Source organism: Phalangium opilio, unplaced genomic scaffold (assembly GCF_054372755.1).
Source record: "Phalangium opilio isolate 3A_F unplaced genomic scaffold, DU_Popi_V2 ptg000078l_1, whole genome shotgun sequence".
Lineage (NCBI taxonomy): Eukaryota > Metazoa > Arthropoda > Arachnida > Opiliones > Phalangiidae > Phalangium > Phalangium opilio.
The window spans coordinates 377,830-397,125 of record NW_028324186.1 but is presented as its reverse complement, the minus strand read 5'-3'; the positions used below and the strand labels follow the sequence as shown (position 1 = coordinate 397,125).

The following is a 19,296-nucleotide window of genomic DNA, read 5'->3' as shown; positions in this document are numbered from 1 at the left end:
TACCTCTCCGAGTGACGTATGTCACGGAGAGGTTCTAAAATCGACAGGCATGTCTGTGTGTGTGTGTGTGTGTGGGGGTGTACTTGGAGTGTGTTTAAAGAGAAGTTTGAGTCTTTTTCAATTATTTTTTGAGCTGTTTCACTTTAAAGAAAGTGTCCAACGCATTGATTTGGAATTCTTGCCAAATCTTCATGTTTTTCTAACTGTAGATCCGAAGTATATAGCTTTTCAATTACATTTATGATATGAACATAGCGAAAATGTCTTTTTTTGTCCAATGATTCAGTAAAAGTAACTTCAATCGGCTCTACTAATCCATAATCGGACTTGCAAACAGCGTTGATTTTATAGTTTGAGTTCAAACTTTCAAATACTTCTCGCACTTCATAGCTTTTTGGAAATAACTCAGCTTCATCCAAGTTGGTGTTTTTTAAGCGAACCACTTTTAAAACGTTTTCCTTATTAGTATTTAAAAGATACTCGCAAAAAATTAGAAGATCGTTAATAAGTGATTGCAACACCGTTTTGATATTTAAGGATAATTTTTTATCAAGATTTCACGAATTTCAGGGTGTTTCAAATTATTTTCATTTATGTTAGACTCGATATCATCATCATCATCCTTAACCTCTTGAACATCATTTTCAATATCATCAACCGAACCGATTTCGTCACTTGAATCATTAAGAAAGTTGCTATGCTTATATCTGACATGACGATAGTACGAGGGAATCTTATTATACGACCTCCCACATTTTCAAGGCCACAAACAATATTGAAGTTCCGATCGTGCGAATGCTTATTTCGCATGTGATTTAACAAAGTTCCAAATCTTTTGGCAATAAAAACACATCTTACACAGTTGTATAATTTAGACGGAGCCATAATTATCTAACTTCTATAGAAGAAGAAAGCCTTAAAAATCGCGAGTTTGAGTGAAGACCATAAATTTTGCAACTGCCACTCCCAAAAAACCAGCCTAAATCCACCGAGTCTTATTTTACCTAAAAATACCTCCTTTGAGTCATTTCTTCTGGAAAACGGAAACGAGAGTAAACAATCGTTGGTTCGATCTCTACTCGTCAAAGGGTTAAAGAAAGAAAACGGGTTGCCCATTTCCATCCCTCTCACCAAGTACGTCTTTGACCTTGTAGCCTACAGCCGAAGGCCAGTCAAGTTCTAGTTAAGACGCGAAACGGTTTCTAAAATGGAAGAAGAAATAACGTTGCTTTTGTGCTTCGGTGACGAAAAGAGGAAAATTAAAATAAAAAACCAACGGTACTCCTCATTCTTGGAACATCTCGAGACCGATGAAAGTTTACGAGATTACACCGGGCCGGATAAAATTTATCAGGTATCTAACTTATGTGTTATATTTTATATCAGGAATCCATAGAGCTAATAGGAATCATTGTGCCCCCATATCTTCCATTTTAATATCTATGCGGGTTATGTGGGCTGGGCTTGAGTACTATCCGTCACGTCACGTGTGAAGGTTGAACGCGCGGCGAGATAAATTATTATGACTACACAATGATTCCTATTAGCTTTATGAATTCCTGCTTATACATATTTCCGGAATATTGTCTGTCTGTCCGCCTCTATAGTGGCCCGCGCTCTTTGACCAATGACGTTAAACACTTTCTATTATTTCATACAATACATCAGAATAAGATACTTTTAATTTGCAACCCTGACCTAGTATGTATCATAGTGTTGTTAATTTTCCGGGAAAATAAAACGCGGAAAATTTTCCGGAGAGAGGAAAATTTTCCGCAAATCGGAAAAATATAGAAATAGCAATTAAGTGAGCTTTGAGTAAATTTTAAAACATTTAAAGATTTACTTTATAAACATTTAGTTAGACTTATGTCTCTTAACGGTTCGGTCTCTCTAACGTCTAAACAGTAACCCAATAACTGAGCTTTTGCTATCGAGAAAAGGGATCATCAGTGGCGCCGCTAGAAACTTTTGCGGGGTAAGCGGTATTTTATGTATGGGCCCCCTACCCAGCCGTGATCCATGCGTGGTGAAAACGGGGGTAAATCTAAGGTGCACCGCGGTGCCTGAGCGCTGCTTTCTCGCGCACAGTTGACGTAGAGGATGACAGAGATAGGGCGAGGAGGTCAATCCCCCCTGCGCAAAGGATGTGCGTCCTAAAACTAAACGTACCGAAAATTGTTTTTACTACCCCCTATTTTCCCATTTTTCGGCGGATTTTATAAAGCGCGTTTCTATCTCCCTCTTTCTCTCCTCTTCGTATTTACTATTTCGAAATAAGAAGTAACAGTAGAGAGTTTAAGTTGCTATACGTGTAAGGTTCTACAGTGCATTGGACAAATGCACCGTAGAAGCCTAAAAGTAGTGCAGCATAAACTCTCTAATAATAATCCTCGAGTCAGCGCCGTCCCGTTGACGATCCTTATCAGTACACAAAAAAGTAACACAATAGAGCTGGTCGAAGTGAAAAGTGCTCGGTTTAGCTACCTCTTTCGCTTCCAATAAATTCCTACCAGAAGGAGGTTTCGATCAAGTGAAAGTATTTTCGCGTCTCACTTCTAGGCCCGGTAGGACTAAAGGTCCCCATCCCCAAAGCGAATTCTTTACTAACCTAACCCGATCCCATTATGATAGCGATAAAAGTCGGCCAAACCTGTAATAGCCACCGCGGTATTCCACCTGCGACTCCAGGACTAAATTTTGAATATTTTCAGTAAAATCGTATTTTTGTAAATGAGGCCCTTCCTCCAAAATTAGGCCCCCTTCAAAATTTGAAGTAAGCAGTCGCTTACCGCGATTACCTCTGGCGGCGCCACTGGGGATCATTAGACCCTTTGCGCGCTCGGATAATTTTTTTTACCTCCGAAAACACCGAAAATTAATGTTTTCAAGAGAAAAGCAATTGAAAAAAATTTTAAGTTTAAACTTTTTTAATTAAAAAATAGAGTAATATCTTTCACATATGGCAACGTCATAACCTCTATCTCTTACCTTAGTGATATCCCCCCTTCCCAAGGCAAATAGTATTCTCTAATACAAAGTTGCCTCCGACGAAGGGGATACACATCAGTTCACTCCCCCTCTGTACCGATATTACTCTATTGGTAGCGGAAAAATACGGAAAATTTTCCGAAAAAATATAGCTCGGTCATTTTCCGGAAAAGTTTCCCACTTACAACCCTAATGTATCATAAGTTTTTAACTTATCTTCGATAAGTATGCCACTTCTGTGGTTTTACATGCATTTGATTTAATGAGAGCTTGCAGTCGCGCCGCCAGCAGTAGGCACGGGTAGGCACGTGCCTACGTGGAAAATTTGGCCTACTTGAGGGGCCTTCAAATGTTTAAAAACGTGCCTATAGAGGCCTTCAAATTAAATTTTATTTCTTACATTAACAGCGTTTAATTACTTTATGTACTTTCATAGTTTATATTTCTACCTGTAAAAATCTAACACAACATCTCGCACCTGTTTGACATATTCGCTACACTAAGCTTTTGTAATGTACAAGAGAGCATTTTCAAAACCCGTTTTCTTTATATTCTAAAGAACAAGATCCCCCCGCGAAAGTGTTGACCGTTGACCCCCAGGTTACACCTCTCTTGTATAGAAACTAGAAAGGACACGAGTTGGAAATTCGCCTCCCAACCTAAAAACGGTAGGCGGCATGCGTCGCGGAGAGGAATAAAATTTTCCAACTGTAAACACACCAAGATTACACTAGAGTAACTTTTTAGGTGCTTCACGGAAACGAAAGATAATCCCTGATAAGAGACTTCAAGACAGCTGTAATTATTGACTAAATTTATAAGAAGGGTCGCAAGGACACGGTTGCCAAAAACTTCGTACTCTTAATAATCTCACAAAAAAGGAAATACTGAAATCTAATCGTTAAATCTATTATATTCCTCAAAATCCTGAAATACATTAAAAAATTATGCATGACAAATTTTCAAAACAAAAGGGAGGGAGGGGGGCCTGTAGATCATGCTGTGCCTACGCAAGAAATAATCCTGGCGGCGCTACTGCTTGTCAGAGAACGACCAACGAATATCTGGACTGCACTCTGTGCTAAATTCGGTATAACCTATATATAGGGTGTTTTCACACGGTGAGGATTCATACCAATTGCACAAGGAGGCAAGGCAAAATAGTCTACACTTTTGCCCTACAAGTAGCCTAGCCTCCTTGTGTAAATAGTATGAATCCGCCACGTGTGAAAACACCCTATACTTGGTTTTTAGCCACATCGTAGATGGGCTGTTAGTTTCACTGAGATGTTGCTGTAGTAGTTGTATCGCTCGTCGATTGGAATTTAGTTTCGCTTAGTTTCGCTTTTCAGCCACATCGTAGTAAACGTAGAGGCTCTTAGTTCAGATACTGAATTTGTATAGTTCGGATACTGACACAAAAGATCAGCTGATTTTTGGGTTTTTGCTTGGAAGTTTTTCAAGCCCCTGACTGGGACGTGTGTTCTATAGAGCTATTTTTCCCTTCATGTGGGGTAATTTTCTCCTGTCAACTCTAACAAAAGTTTCGGAATTTATTAGGGAAAGAACTGAAGTTGGGTGTTTTACCAAATTCTTTCTCCTTCGATTTACTTTGCTTCTTAAAATAAATCTTAAAGTCTACGTAGTAGTAGTTTATAATAATTATTTCTCTTTGGGTGACATAAGTCTATGTTTCTGGACATAATTTAAGTCTATGATATAAGCATAGTGTGGACCTACCTTTATAATTAGTAGAAGAATAAAAAAATCACTTGCTTTTCCATTTCACCCTCCCTTTAAATGTTTATATTTCAAGGTTTTAGAAACCTGTAAAAATTTCCAATGGATTTAACCGCATATCTAAATATAAAGCATATCTTTTTCTAACATCCAGTTTGTAGTGTATGCGCGGCGGGAATTTTATGTCCATACTCAATTGGAAATTTCATTATAACCTCTCTAAGATATTTAACATTGTGAATTTTTTGCAACTAACTTTAAGACACTTAGATATTGTCATGTACTCATACAGCGTTACCCAGCTACAGGCAAACAACTAAACACGTGACCTAGAAATTTCTCAGGATTGTTTATCATAGGTGTATGATAAAGATTTCGAAGAGTACGTAAATCTGGAACCAAATAGCATTTTGGAAAATAAAACCAGAGTGATGGTAGTTTTAAAGGTAAAAAAAAAGTTATAAAACCGCCTGAAACCTAATGTATTTAAATTACATCATACTTGAAATGTGCATGTACAAGTGAAATCATTTCTAATTAGAAAAAAAGAGGTAACGAGGATTCAGAATTACAGCCGAAGAAAATACAAAGGGTGTCTGAAAATGACATGGCGACTCCATCGACTTCTTACGAAAAACCGGTAAGTAATGCTCAAGTCTCAAATCCTTCCTGCAAGAGGAAAAACTATGATTAGGTGTCACTGAAAATTTTTTGTTATAAACAGAATGACACAAATGAAAGACTATCCCTTGAAAAGGAGTCGGAACTAGTTGCCTGGTAAGCTAAATAATCCTTTATGTTAAAAGGCCTACCTCTCTATTGCTAGACTTATAGACCAATCCATAAATTACGGACAAGGAAACCAACCCACAATAGGAAGTCGCCATCTTATGTTATTTCACTCGCGCCAAGAAGCTAGGGGCAGTAGGATAGTTGGCTAGCTTCCCGGGTTTTGTGATCTCGGGCTCCGTAAGGCGTTGCCTCTTGACGCGAAGGAAACAACCTAAGATGGCAGGCCTCCCCTTTGTCTTAGTTTCCCTGCATGTAATTTATGGATCTGTCTATAATATTGTTTTCAGGGTTTCTGAAAATATATCTCGAGACGTTGGCAGTAACTGTTCCAGAACCACATTTGCATTTAAGTATTCGCTTCCTGATTTGCCTGAAGTTTTTCAGAATGCTGATAAATATACCAGCCTTTCATCCAATGAAAAGATTACCATGAATAGAGAATTAAGAAACTTGCTATTCAGCAACCTAATTAAAAGATTTGGATTGTAAATATTATCTTTTCAAACTGAACAACAATTCAATTTGATTCAAATAATAATACTTTGTAGGTATCCTTTCATAAAATTGTTGCGGAGAAATTGATCTTGCAATATCCTCACTTAAAAACGGAACCTGGTGTAGGTATTTTTTATAGGGATATCGAAATAACAGTTCATTATATTTTATTTCGTTAGAACTTAGACATAAGCATTTTAATTGCCATTTTTTGCTCAATTAGAAGTTGTTCTCAAAGTTTCAAATTCCATCGATCTATTAAAAGTTCCAACTCCTATCAATTCCCACCCTTTCAGTTAACAAAATTTCTTTGGCACGCGCTATACGCGAGATGTGATAAGGCACGCGACATAGAGCATGTCACGGGTATTATGTTAACTGGAAGGCGGGCGTCACACGATTCGTCGGAGATAGAACTCTTAATTTCGCTTTTTAAAATAATTTTGTGGTCTTATATTTAGTAGAATGAAAAAAAAAGTCACTTAGTTTTTCTCTTAACCCTCCTGTAAATCCATTCTAAAATGCATTTTCCACGAATTAATATTTTTTTGCAGGATTGGTGGTATATATCCTTAAGGTCCAAGTTCAAAAACTTCCGTCAAAATTTACAAAACTTTTCAACTGTGGCTGAGCGTAACGAAAAATATGGAAAGGCATCATATTAAAATGCATCCGAGTCTGAAATTCAAGGCTCTGACGGAAAAAACTCTTCTAAACGTTAACAGAGTGGAGGTAAATACCCTAATATTAATTTCGCTTATCCACAGTTATGATTTTCTATAAATAATTTCAAAATAGAGTTTATACAACGTGTTAACTTTGTTTATATTTCAAGCCCACTGACATAGACGTTTTCGAAGACGAGGAGAGCATCGCTGTACACAAAAGTCAGATGAAGGAAGAGTTGAAAAAAAAATTGATTGGGAGGTGATCGATTCTAAAATGGATAAAACAGTGGCGGATAGAATGTCAATAGTAAAGAATGGAAACGTAGGTAATGTTTTGTGAGAAGATCCTGATCTGAGTGATGCCAGACAAGTAAAGCCTAATGCATGTTTCTCAAAACCCTGAGCACGTTATTAATTTTAGCATATTAAAAGATATTTTTGGAATTGGAAAGAAAAACTAAAATAAATATTAAAAAAAACTTCGAAGAATCGTCAAAACTATACCCTGAAAAAATTTGGAAAGTAGTTAAAAAGAATGTAGGATCCTTAAAAGCTGAAATAATGGCGGAGATCAAAAAGGAGGAGGATCCAGAGGCTTTGCTGGGTGAGCTATTCGTTTCTTTGGAGAATTAGAAGGAAAATAAAGTAGGATCACAGCATTCACCATTTACCTATACAGATCATAAAACTCAATAGTATATTTTATTTTTATTTTTTTCAAAATTAGTCACTTGGCGAAAAATTAAAATTATCTTTTAGTTAGATGGAACTAGGTCAAATTAAAACATAATTAAACATTTTCGCCAAGTGAAGAATTTTGAAAAAAAAATATATAAATAAATAAAATATACGTATTGAGTTTTATCATCTGAACCACCCTGTATTTACTTACTGAACTACATCAACATGTCCATATTATGTATTTGAAATTTTCAGATGCGAAGAGATATTTAACAGTTTTGCTTATTCCACATCGTTTTCAAGAAAACCATGAGAAGTTTTTTTTCCTCAAAAATGATGAACCTTCACGATACCCTAAAGTACCGACTATCGTGTATAGTGGACAAAAACCATTATCGAATCCGAATTACGAAATATATTTGGATGGAGTTAAAGTTACAGAAGCAGCAGGGTTTGAAGAGGCCATAACACTTGTTATTTCTCTGTATTGGATTTTTGATGTGGCCTACTCTACAGTTTTGTATAAAACTTTAAGTTTCGTAGAGTCTTGCTACTTAGGTTTGTCATATACAAAATGTCACGCCTCTGTAAAACAATTTGAAAAATATTGTAAAATATAATTTTTTAAAGTTCATTTTTCATATTTCGCATGGTAGAACGTGCTTGGTACCAAGTTTTTTGCGATCAATTAAGATGAAGTATTGCATAATTTTAATTTTCAAATCTTTAAATGTATTTGTTGATTTCTACGCGAAAACGCGGTTAATAATAAACTTGTTATAGAATTTTATTATATGCTTAATAATTTTTAAACTGGTTTAGAAACTTGCCATGTATCGTTTCAAACTGGTTTAGAAAGTGGTGTTGGGAAAAGCCATGTGTGGTTTAAAAGTGGGGGGAAATATACCACTTCTGGTTAAAAATTTGTTCGGAAAGAAACCTTGTTTGGTTTAAAACCGGCTGGGAAAGAAACCGTTTATGGCTTATAACTGGTTGGGAAAGAAACCATTTATGGCTTAAAACAGGTTTGGAAATAAACCGTTCATGGCTTAAAACAGGTTTGGAAATAAACCGTTTATGGTTTAAAACTGGTTGGGAAAGGAACCGTTTATGGTTTAAAACTGGTTGGGAAAGAAACCGTTTATGGCTTAAAACTGGTTGGGAAAGAAACCGTTTATGGCTTAGAACTGGTTGGGAAAGAAACCGTTTATGGCTTAAAACTGGTTGGGAAAGAAACCGTTTATGGCTTAAAACTGGTTGTTAAAGAAACCGTTTATGGCTTAAAACTGGTTGGGGAAAAACCGTTTATGGCTTAAAACTTGTTGGAAAAAAAACCGTTTATGGCTTAAAACTGGTTGGGAAAGAAACCGTTTATGGTTTAAAACTGGTTGTTAAAGAAACCGTTTATGGCTTAAAACTGGTTGGGAAAAAACCGTTTATGGCTTAAAACTGGTTGGGAAAGAAACCGTTTATGGCTTAAAACTGGTTGGGAGAGAAACCGTTTGCGGTTTAAAATTGAGAGGGAAAGCAACCGTTTGCGGTTTAAAATTGGGTGGGAAAGCAACCGTTTGCGGTTTAAAATTGGGTGGGAAATATACCTTGTTCGGTTTAATTCTGGTTTGGAAAGAAACCAAATGTGGTTTAAAAATGGTTTGATGGCACACCAGATCAAAGCCGTAAATGGTTTAAAGGAAATGCACTTCCAAACGGTACATGCTCTCAAGATAAACCATACACGGTTCAAAAAGGGTTGCGAAGTAAACCATACACGGTTCAAAAAGGGTTGCGAAGTAAACCATACACGGTTCAAAAAGGGTTGCGAAGTAAACCATTCTCATACCATTAATGGATTCAAATGAAACCATTTAGGTTACGATTTTTTAACAAAAGTTTCATACCACTTAATGGTTTAAACCTAAACCATTATTTTTTACTGTGCAGAAACATTCTTCGGGCAAGAAACATTTACAAAATTTAAAGGCCCTGGAGAATCAAACTGAGTTAAAGGTAGTTGAGAGTGATAGTGCCAGTGAGAATAAAGAGAAGTGTGTTCGTTCAACTTGATAAGCCTCAAAAATCAACAAGCCACGGCAGAAATTTTTTGGGCTTTAAAGGTTGTTGCGCCTAACTGGTCTTTCGCGTCTTGTGATGGAATGGAGAAAATGTTCCAAGCCATGTTTCCAGGATCAGTTACAGATGAATCGTTTAACATGAGTCACTCAAAATTGTCATATGTTATTTCTGAAGGTCTAGGACCTTTTTTTCACGAGAAGATGTTACATGGTTTAAGAAACTCTTCTAGTCCATATTTTAGTCTACAATATGATGAAACTACCAATTCTCAGAATAAGAAAGAGCTAATGATAAAAATTAGATTTTGGTCTGAGAAATCTAACGAAGTTGTTGTTCGCCATCTTCAAAGATATCTACTGGGTCATGCAAAAGGCGAAGACTTATCAATGAATATTATTGACAGTGTGGAGAAAAATAGCTTGTTGACGAAAAATATGATAGCGTTGCGAAGTGATGGATCAAAATATAAATAAGAAGGTTTGGCGACTTGTCAATGAACAAATAATAGAGTCTCGATCATACGATTGTAAAGTGAACCTTTTGGATATTGGAAGTTGCATTTTGCACAATATGAACAATGCCCTAAAGAAAGGCATTGATCAGTTTGGAGAAGATGTTTCTGAACTTGCAAACTTGATTTTTTACTGGTTTAGAGTCATTAGTTCGTGTAGAAGATTACGAGAGAGTACAAATGAAACACAAAGTTCCATCCCGTTGTTTTATCAAGAATATTGAGGCAAGATGGCAAACTTTACAACCAGCTTCTGGATGTTTGCTTGAACAAATCGAACCTCTTAAAGATTACTTTTTGAATGAGTTGGCAAAACCAGATAAGCAAAAAGTGTTGGGTCTAGAAGGAAACAAGAAATATCATGCCATATATCAAATTTTACGTAAAAAGTGGATAATTCCTCTAATCCATTTGGCAATTTCGGCTTGCCAAGCCTTCTCTCGCTGTTTTCTAATTTTCCAAAAAGGCGAGCTCATGATTCATTTACCTAATGAAGAAGTTAGAGACTTGGCAATCATTACCTTGTCTAGAATTGTAAAGCCTGAAGATTTGGAAGAAAACAAACTTCAATTGCATAAAATTATTCTTTAATCTAATTCCTCTTCACAAAATGGATTTGGGAACCATTATTATCGAAAAAATGAAAAAAATACATGATAAAGACAACAAGCTTTTCTTTATTTCAGCACAAAAGTTTTCAACAAAAACTGAAAGGTTTATTCGAAGAGTACGATGCTGGTACTCGCCAACTAGAAATTTTTTAAGGGCTATATCTTATACAATAGACTAGCGGCACCCCATGTTATTTCCACATAGAGCTTAATACAGTCGAAGGCAGTGAGCTGCCATTACCCTATAAGATTTCGATAATCATACTATTCGACAAATAAAGATTTTTTTGGCTTTTGAACCTTGTGGATTTTTTCTTGGGTTTTTCCGCTGGTGGTTTTATGTTCCTTGGATTGTTTGGTCTATATTTTAGTTCCGTAGACTTTTTTAATTTGGATTTTTGTTCCGAGATAATTTTGAAAGAATAGCTGATCATTTATTAAAAAAGAATTGGTTATCAAATAATTTGGTAAAACATTTTCGATTTGTAAAGCCTGAAGAAAGAAAGAAAACGAAGTGCATGGTAAAGCAGAGATATCTCGGAATGATTTTAAAATTAGAGTTCAAATTAGATCGTTCCATGGAAATTTTGTTAGCGGGAAAGTGAGGCCAAGGAGAATGAAGTCATCCACCTTGGTGAGGCGTTAAGAGATTGATCTAAGGCGCGACTTAAATTTATTGTTGAAATCTCAAACTTATTAAATTTTTAGAATCATTCGCAGGTTTTTCCCGTGTTTCATTATGCAGATTGGTCTTATAATTTGTAGATTACTTGATTTTTCTTATCACCCTCCCTTTACTGTAAAATATATTTTTGAATTTATTTACGAGAAAAAAACTGCACGTTACTCACCTCAATATGTCTTGTGAAATTATAAATGGCGTTTCCAATGCTTCCTTTGATGGTTTTACAAAATTACTGGCACTTTAGGAATGTTGATCCATAAAGCTTTGAACCTTTCTCGTCGAAAATTATTGCGTGGCCAAGATATTCAAAATGTGTGATGAGCACTTTTCCAAGTTTAGAATTTTGGAAATTGAACTCGGAAATTTTCTCGAACTTAGGTGGTTCGGGTTTCACAGGCTCAGAAAATTCCAGATTGGTTTTATTTTCAAGTTGTGTTTTTTATTGTTCAAAACACGATTTGTTGTTTTAAACTGTTTTTAGACAAGTAGAAAAAACAGTAATAAATATGTGAAATACTCTGACTGTATAAAAAGAGCAAGAACTCCTAAAGTTTAGAATTTCAAGGTGTAAGAAATTGTCCGTGTGGAATTCGAAACAGGGAGGCTATTCTATAAGCAGTTGTCGATCGATATCTCTCTCGATCTCGATAGTACCCGCCGAGATCTCGAAAAACGCTATTCTATAAGCATTTGTCGAGCGACATCTTTATCGATGTCGACAGAGTTCTCGATCTCGATCTCATCGGTTTTTTAGGTGGTGAGAACGATCTCGAATGGGATTTTGTCCAATGAAACGAGAACGTTCGTTCCGTTCCGTTAATTCCCCGTATACACTACCCCATTCACTTCACAGTGTCAATAAAAAATGGCTCTGCGTGCAGCTCGCCTCGAGTTGCTATATTTAGCTTACGATATAGAAAACCAAAATAATAGACGCAATTTTCGACGTGAAAGAGTAAATAGACGCAATTTTGGACGTGAAAGAGTAATACGCGATAAGTCAAAAGCGTTCGAGTTAAGTGACTTAAGCTTTAGAAGATTATTTCGGTTGGAAAAATGCATAGTTTTGGAATTATGCGAAGTGTTAGCTAGGCCTTTGTCGGGAAAGAGGAAAACAAATTTGCCTGTTGATTCAAAAGTGAGTAGTATTAATTAATCTTATCATGGATTAAATATACCTTAAGGTATATTTAATCCATGATCTTATACAGTTGTTTATGGTGTAGTGGTATATTGATGTGTGTTGACTGTTGACGTTTTTCAGATATTGATAGCCTTGCGTTTTTACGCTGTAGGCTCCTATCAGTTATGTGTAGGGCAGGATTTGTACTTGAATGTGAGTCAGCCAACAGTAAGTCGTGTTTTGACCAGTGTTACGGCAGCTATCGTGGACAATTTGGGGGATAAATGGATCAAGTTTCCTACAACAGAAGCCTCTAGATCCCTTTAGGTAATAATGTTAATTATTTAGAGTTCTAGAATGGTGGTTTTTAACGAATAGAAAATTCCATATAGATTCATGGAAAAAACTAATTTTCCCGGAGTGTTAGGTGCAATAGATTGCACACATGTTGCTATTGTTCCTCCTTCCAAAGTTAATGGTGAAAACAGGGAGTTTATATATGTCAATAGAAAACATTTTCATTCCATAAACGTACAACTTGTAAGACTATAGAATTATCAGTTGTTTGCAATTGCGTTGTTAAAATGTATATTGATCTTCAAACAAATTTACACATCAAATAGATTTGCGACTACGATCTTGTAATTTTGCAAGCAAATGCAAAATTTGCAGGCTCAACACACGATACATACATATACAAAACATCCCATATATCTGGGTATTTGGAGAGGCTCCACCGGGAAGGAGTTTTAAAAGGATCTTGGCTGCTAGGTAAGAATAACATATTACGAAACTCTATGACGTTTCACTAGCAGTACTCTACAACAAGCTCTCATTAACTGATGACAAACTTATGGAACAGATCTTTTAGGCTTACGCTAATCGTGCAAATAGTTTTATTAAAGTTAACCCATTTTATTCTTTAGGTGACAGTGGATATCCGCTTAGCCCATGGTTAATAACACCAATTATTATTCCGCCTGAAAACTCGCCAGAGGAGCGATTTTCAAGGTGTCAGCAGTCTGCCAGTTCTGTTATAGAACGTTGTAATGGTGTTCTCAAACAGCGTTTCCGTTGCCTTCTCAAAGATAAGGCACTACGCACCAGATAAAGCAAGCAAAATTATTTATGCTTGTATTATTCTTCATAACATATGTCGGTTAAGAGGAGTCCCTGAAGATTTTAATGATTTAGAACCTTTACAACCTGGTGAATTTGGAGAAATGGACAGACTATGGGAAGATAATCCAGTGTGGCGCGAAGTCAGAGGTCCAGCTGGACCGAGGCGAGACGATTGGTTTTTAGCAGGGATGGAAACAAGGCAACAAATCATAAGACTGAGATTTACACGTTGAACATAAGAAAAAAATTTTATTATTTTTTATGGTTTTGCATGTTTTTGAACATTGTTTGAAAAAATAATAGAATTGCTTGAAAAAATAACAGAATTGCTTGAAAAAATAATAGAATTGCTTGAAAAAATAATAGAATTGCTTGAAAAAATAATAGAATTGCTTGAAAAAATAATAGAATTGCTTGAAAAAATAATAGAATTGCTTGAAAAAATAATAGAATTGCTTGAAAAAATAATAGAATTGCTTGAAAAAATAATAGAATTGCTTGAAAAAATAATAGAATTGCTTGAAAAAATAATAGAATTGCTTGAAAAAATAATAGAATTGCTTGAAAAAATAATAAAATGGCTTGAAAAAATAATAAAATGGCTTGAAAAAATAATAGCATGGCTTGAATAAATAATAGAATGGCTTTTATAAATAATAGCATGGCTTGAATAAAATTGGTCATTTTCGGGCGATTTGTTCTAAAACGGCCACCATTGCATCCGCTTGCCTTCTGCTTGCTGCCAATTTTAATTTTGCCACCATATTTTTCTCCTTTTTAATTAAAATTAATTCTTTTGTTTGCTCAATCATAACTTTTTGATTTGCAGCTATTTCTTCATTAGCTTTTGCTTGTCGATTTATAGCTTTTAAAATTTCTGACAGTGCTTCGTTTTGAGTCACTTGTAACTTCTCTAAAATGTCTGATGACGCTTTTAAAGCCGAATCATTTTTGGAATTCTGATGGCATTTGCCCTTCTCGTCTAATCCACCTACAGATTTCAGAAAATAATGGTCGTTTAAGCAGAATGAACAGAAAAGCACTAATTTTATCATAGGAGACAACTTACTATGTTTCACTGCTTCAGTCCTCTTTTTTTTTCCGTGATTTTCAACGACGTCACAACTGCCTTCGTCGACACATGGATTATGTGCGGAAGATCTTTTTTTGGGGTTTGGAGGGCTTTCAATCACCTCGAAGTTTTCCAACCCGACATAAATTGGAGTTTCCTCCATGACCAATGATTCCATATATTATGGATCTTTACTACATCCACTTTCACTGGACCTATCTTTTGGACCATTATTACTTCCGCAATCGCTATGATCATGGTTGTTCTCCTACATTATCAGTTATAAATTAGACCATAAGTTCCTACGAGATGTTCCATAAGTTTGTAATAACTGGTTACTGAGAGCATGTTGGTTAAACGTTATAGATTCTCGTAAAGCAAAGTATGCCAGGTGAGGCGCGGTGAACGGCTCGGTACAGAATAAATAGGAATTGAAATCAATTGATGGACTGCAAAACCGCGTTTAGTCAATTGTCACGCTCTCAAACCAGCTCTCAGTAAGTCTCTAGCATTACGAAGGATTAGATTTCATTGGTATCTAATCTATTTGAAATTATTAATTGTACTAACAATTATGCCAAATTCCTTGGTGTTTGAAAGTCCGCTTTCAAATTCTGTCCCATAAACAGCCAGAAGTCTTTCTTCTAGTGGAGAAAGAGACTCGGAGGACTTTTCCCCACCTCCAGTTCCTTTGGCCGCCTTCTTTATCCTGGCACTCTTGTTTTTCGTGTTGCTCTTCCAGTCAGAAAGAACCTTTTCACGTTGAAATTTGAAACAATGTTACGCATTCTTGTAACTCTTAAGGAGAGAATTAACTAACCTTTTTCCATCTATCAACAGTCTTGGTTGGCCCAGTACCGTCGCTATTTAAAAGGTTGCTTAAATCGAGCCACATTTTTTCGTAATTAGCAGCCGTAAATGAAGAGGAAAACTTCTTTGTTTTAAACTTTTCATTTTGAATAATAAATTGAACAATAGTCTCTTGTTGACTAGTTGAAACTCTAGTTTGTCGTTTCTCCTCACTCATTGCTTATATTACAAATCAAAATATTACTCGAAATATTGTTCAAAATATATTTTATTGCCAAATAATTCTACAAAGTAAACGATGCCTCGTTACAAACTACATAGAAAATAGGGAGAAACGCACGTGTATTTGTTATGGTGTCTGCTTATGAGGATAAACGCACGTGTATTTGTTATGCTGTCTGCTTATGAAGGAAAACGCACGTGTATTTGTTATGGTGTCTGCTTATGAAGGATGTTCTCTTATTGGGCCTGATAAGTCGGAAGCACGTCATAGTCACATGATCATTTCGCTTCTCGAAAAGCGAGACTGAGTTTATCGATCTCGATTCGCGTATTTTATAGAATAGCGTTTTTCGAGATGTAACTTCTCGATCGAAGTGAGTCCTTTCGAGATCGACTTCGATACGATATCGAGATCGAGAGCTGTTATAGAATAGCCTCCCAGGGACCACTTGAAACTAAAGCGAGTATCATACACCTCGACCAACGGACCAAGAAAACGTATTTAGAAGAAAAACACTAAAATCAAAAACTCCTAAATTTATAATATGAAACTGTAAGACGGGACCCTCCGGGATTTAAACCCGGTACCACTCGCATTCAGTGCGAGTATCATACCCCTAGACTAACGGAACACGAAAACGTAGTGCGAAGTCAAACACGAAAATCAAGAGCTCCTAAAATTTGGAATTTGAAGATGTAAGAAAGCATCCTCTCCAGGGTTGGAAAAAATTTAGTTGAAAAAGAGTTTTGTTCTTTATTGGTTAAAACACGATTTAAAATTAGATATTCCTACAACGTTTTTTCGTGAAATTAATTACTTAGAAGGGAGTACGATTTGAATTAATATTGGATATTTGAAATATTCTACTGACTGTATAAAAAGAGCAAAGTGATCTTTTCAAAAGGGAAATGCAATTTATGTCTAAATGCTGGATTTCTTTTGTGGCCAATATTAAGGAATTTCCGCTTCCGTACTTCAGAGTTTCTTGGTCAGAACTCATTTGAAACGTCACACCCCTTACTACATTCTAGAAGCTTCATGTTTTCGGTTTACGTATTAAGCGTATTAATTTTAGCACTGTCAAGGGCCTGGCTTTAAAGATTACGCGTAATCAGTTAAGAACAGTAAAATGTCCCAACAGTGTAGAGAGACCACATAGGAGAAACTTTGTTGCATTGTTTTAAGTAGACGAAAAAATAAGTTATCCGTAATTTTGAGTATCAGTCTTCAATACAGATTAAACAAGTTTTAAACCAAAGTTTAAAACAATTTGTTTAAAACTTGCCAACCCTGGGGCGATAAGTGTCAAAATAAGCCATAAAACTGTAATAGCGGTCTGTTTAGCCATGACGACAACCTTTTAAAAGTCACAAGCACGATATAACCCTTTCGAGCATAACAGGACCTGAACAAACTAGAGCTTAAACCGCTACTAGTACGACCAGGGAGAATTGATGTGAACTGCAGTTGTAATATCATCGTGTGCGACCTGTGGAACTGAAACTCTCCCAGTGTACCTTGTGATGCATCATCTAAACGCTGAGGATGCTGGGAGGACTTCGGTAACAGGCATAGCCCACTCGATCACGCACGCTTAAAGACACAAGCTGCTCTAGCGCGAGCAGCTTTCGTCCGTGAGCATGGATCGACTGGGCTATGATCCAAAGGAAGAGAACCATTTTTTCGCTGTTATCTGCTATTTCACGGACTACTCGTTTACGTCAAATCAATCTTTCAAGGGAGTGCCGCCTCCTCACTTGAATTTTTCATCATATATTAAGATTTGAACGAACAAAATTCCAGATTACTATTTTAACTCCCTTGACTTTCAGTTCGTTATAACTTCTCTCATGAGTTTATTTATTTCAAACCAAAATAGAAAAAAATTCTTTTTCCTTTTGTGCAACTTAGAATTTACGAATGTATATAACGTTTTGTACCAAAAGTCTCTAACCACTATTAGAAACTAGAGAGAGAAATTGGGGAGTAACAGCGATCATGCCCTGAACTATGAGAAAGAACAATATGACGGTTGACTAAAGTACACTCTATATTACATCACTTTGCAAAACCATGTCCCTATTGCATTAGCCGCCATTTGTTTTAGAATTATTAAAATGTTCCACTGCGAAGCGTGCCGGCACGAATGTGGATGTTTAGTCTTTAGGAACCTTTTAAAAAGAAAATCCAAACACGTACTCTCTCAAAAGTCATTTATGTAATGATAAAATGTTTTCGGGGAATGGAATTGTGGTCGAAAAGCCGAGATAAGTAAATTTTTGAAATTGATTACCTGTAAAATAAGTTATTTCAACGGAAAACGGTAATGGAACGTTGTTTTTTCTTAAGCATGCCTTTAAGTTTCAATTAAAAAGAAAAATTAATATCTGATCCTTCAGTCAAGTGATAACCTCAGTGTTATCGATACTTTTTAGGTCTTGATTCTAATCAAGACATTTTTGATTAATTTAGTATCGCGATGCTGTTCGCGGATGGGTCTTTCCAACGTATATTTTATCATAAATTTCCGATCACCAATGGGGCATTTAAAATCGTCATGCTGCTTGCATACGTGTTTCGACAGAATGTTTTTACTCTTATACCGCTTATCACAAATGTTACACAAACATTTAAACCAATTTTTGAAATACTACTACGTTTATGGAGGGTGTAATAATAGTAGAATAATGAGGAATATTTCAGGGGTTTATATACCGACTTCACCTCTGTTGTCGGGGGAATTAACGACACGCTAGTTTAAAGTTAGAACATGTTTATTATCCGACAACTGGTTGAACACTGCCTGCCTTAGAAGTTACAGCAGACGACGTAACCTCGGATCGGGCAGTACATATTATTTGGTCGGTGCCGGTGGTGCACAGGCTACACCACCAACATCTCCCCCTTTTTTTTGTTTAACAGTCAGAACTTAATAAACACTCTGTCCAATATTAAAACTATCTTCAACATTAAAGTAAACTATTCCGAACGATTAACTTTAACACATAAACAATAAACTATAAAATTCTACAACATTGGTTTCTTAACTATTACATGTTACTGTCATTTTTTTTCTTTGACCGAGATTTAGTTAAACTTCTTAGGCTTCACCAACTTGTCCTTCGGCCGTAGGATGCGTTCAGTTCTATCCAGCGAGGTGTTTCCTCTCACTGTGGACTTTGGTAGTGTCTGGGATAGTGGCTGTTCCAGACTACCCTCTTTAGTTGAGTGGCCCCTTCTGAGTGTGACACAGGCGCTGGTGACTGACTAGCTGGTGGCTGTACTTGCAGTGCGTTTCCGCACACTGGCTGATTCACCGTTTGTGAGGGCTGGCTCGGGTGGTCTTGACTTGAGCTCATCCCGAACGTGCTTGCTGGGATTGGCTCGCTTTCACTGGCTGTATTTACCCGAAGAGCGGAGCATCCCAAGACGCCCCTTAGGATTCTACTAGCTGGCGGCGACAGTATTCTTGGTTGACGTTGTTCACTGGCCCTTAACGGCCGCATATCCCTTCGATTTCTCCTTATCGCACTTCGCTGTTCAGTTATGATTGTATACGACCCTGGGCCACTTTCTGCTTGACAAACTCCTTGAATCCAGGGGGTGTGTTTTTTCCGAGGATCAACCAGAACAGTTTCGCCTATCCTCAGCGGCGCAAGGGCTTTTGTGCCCCTATTGTACCACGGCCTCATAGCTGCT

General features: G+C 36.6%; 1 protein-coding gene and 1 long non-coding RNA gene across 2 annotated transcripts; both read left to right on the top strand.

Annotated features, from left to right (window-relative positions):
- The first annotated feature begins 1,130 nt into the window (after nt 1-1,130).
- LOC149654940 (uncharacterized) lies at nt 1,131-6,012 on the top strand. Its single transcript, XM_089844967.1, has 5 exons — nt 1,131-1,354; nt 5,091-5,177; nt 5,273-5,371; nt 5,456-5,508; nt 5,811-6,012. Exons 1-5 carry the CDS (start codon nt 1,208-1,210, stop codon nt 6,010-6,012), a joined length of 588 nt encoding a protein of 195 aa, XP_089701093.1. The 5' UTR covers nt 1,131-1,207.
- Nucleotides 6,013-6,079: 67 nt separating this feature from the next.
- On the top strand, nt 6,080-7,060 carry LOC149654939 (uncharacterized). Its single transcript, XR_016370298.1, has 3 exons — nt 6,080-6,140; nt 6,573-6,750; nt 6,854-7,060. It is a non-coding gene; the product is annotated as an uncharacterized LOC149654939 (long non-coding RNA).
- Nucleotides 7,061-19,296: the final 12,236 nt, after the last annotated feature.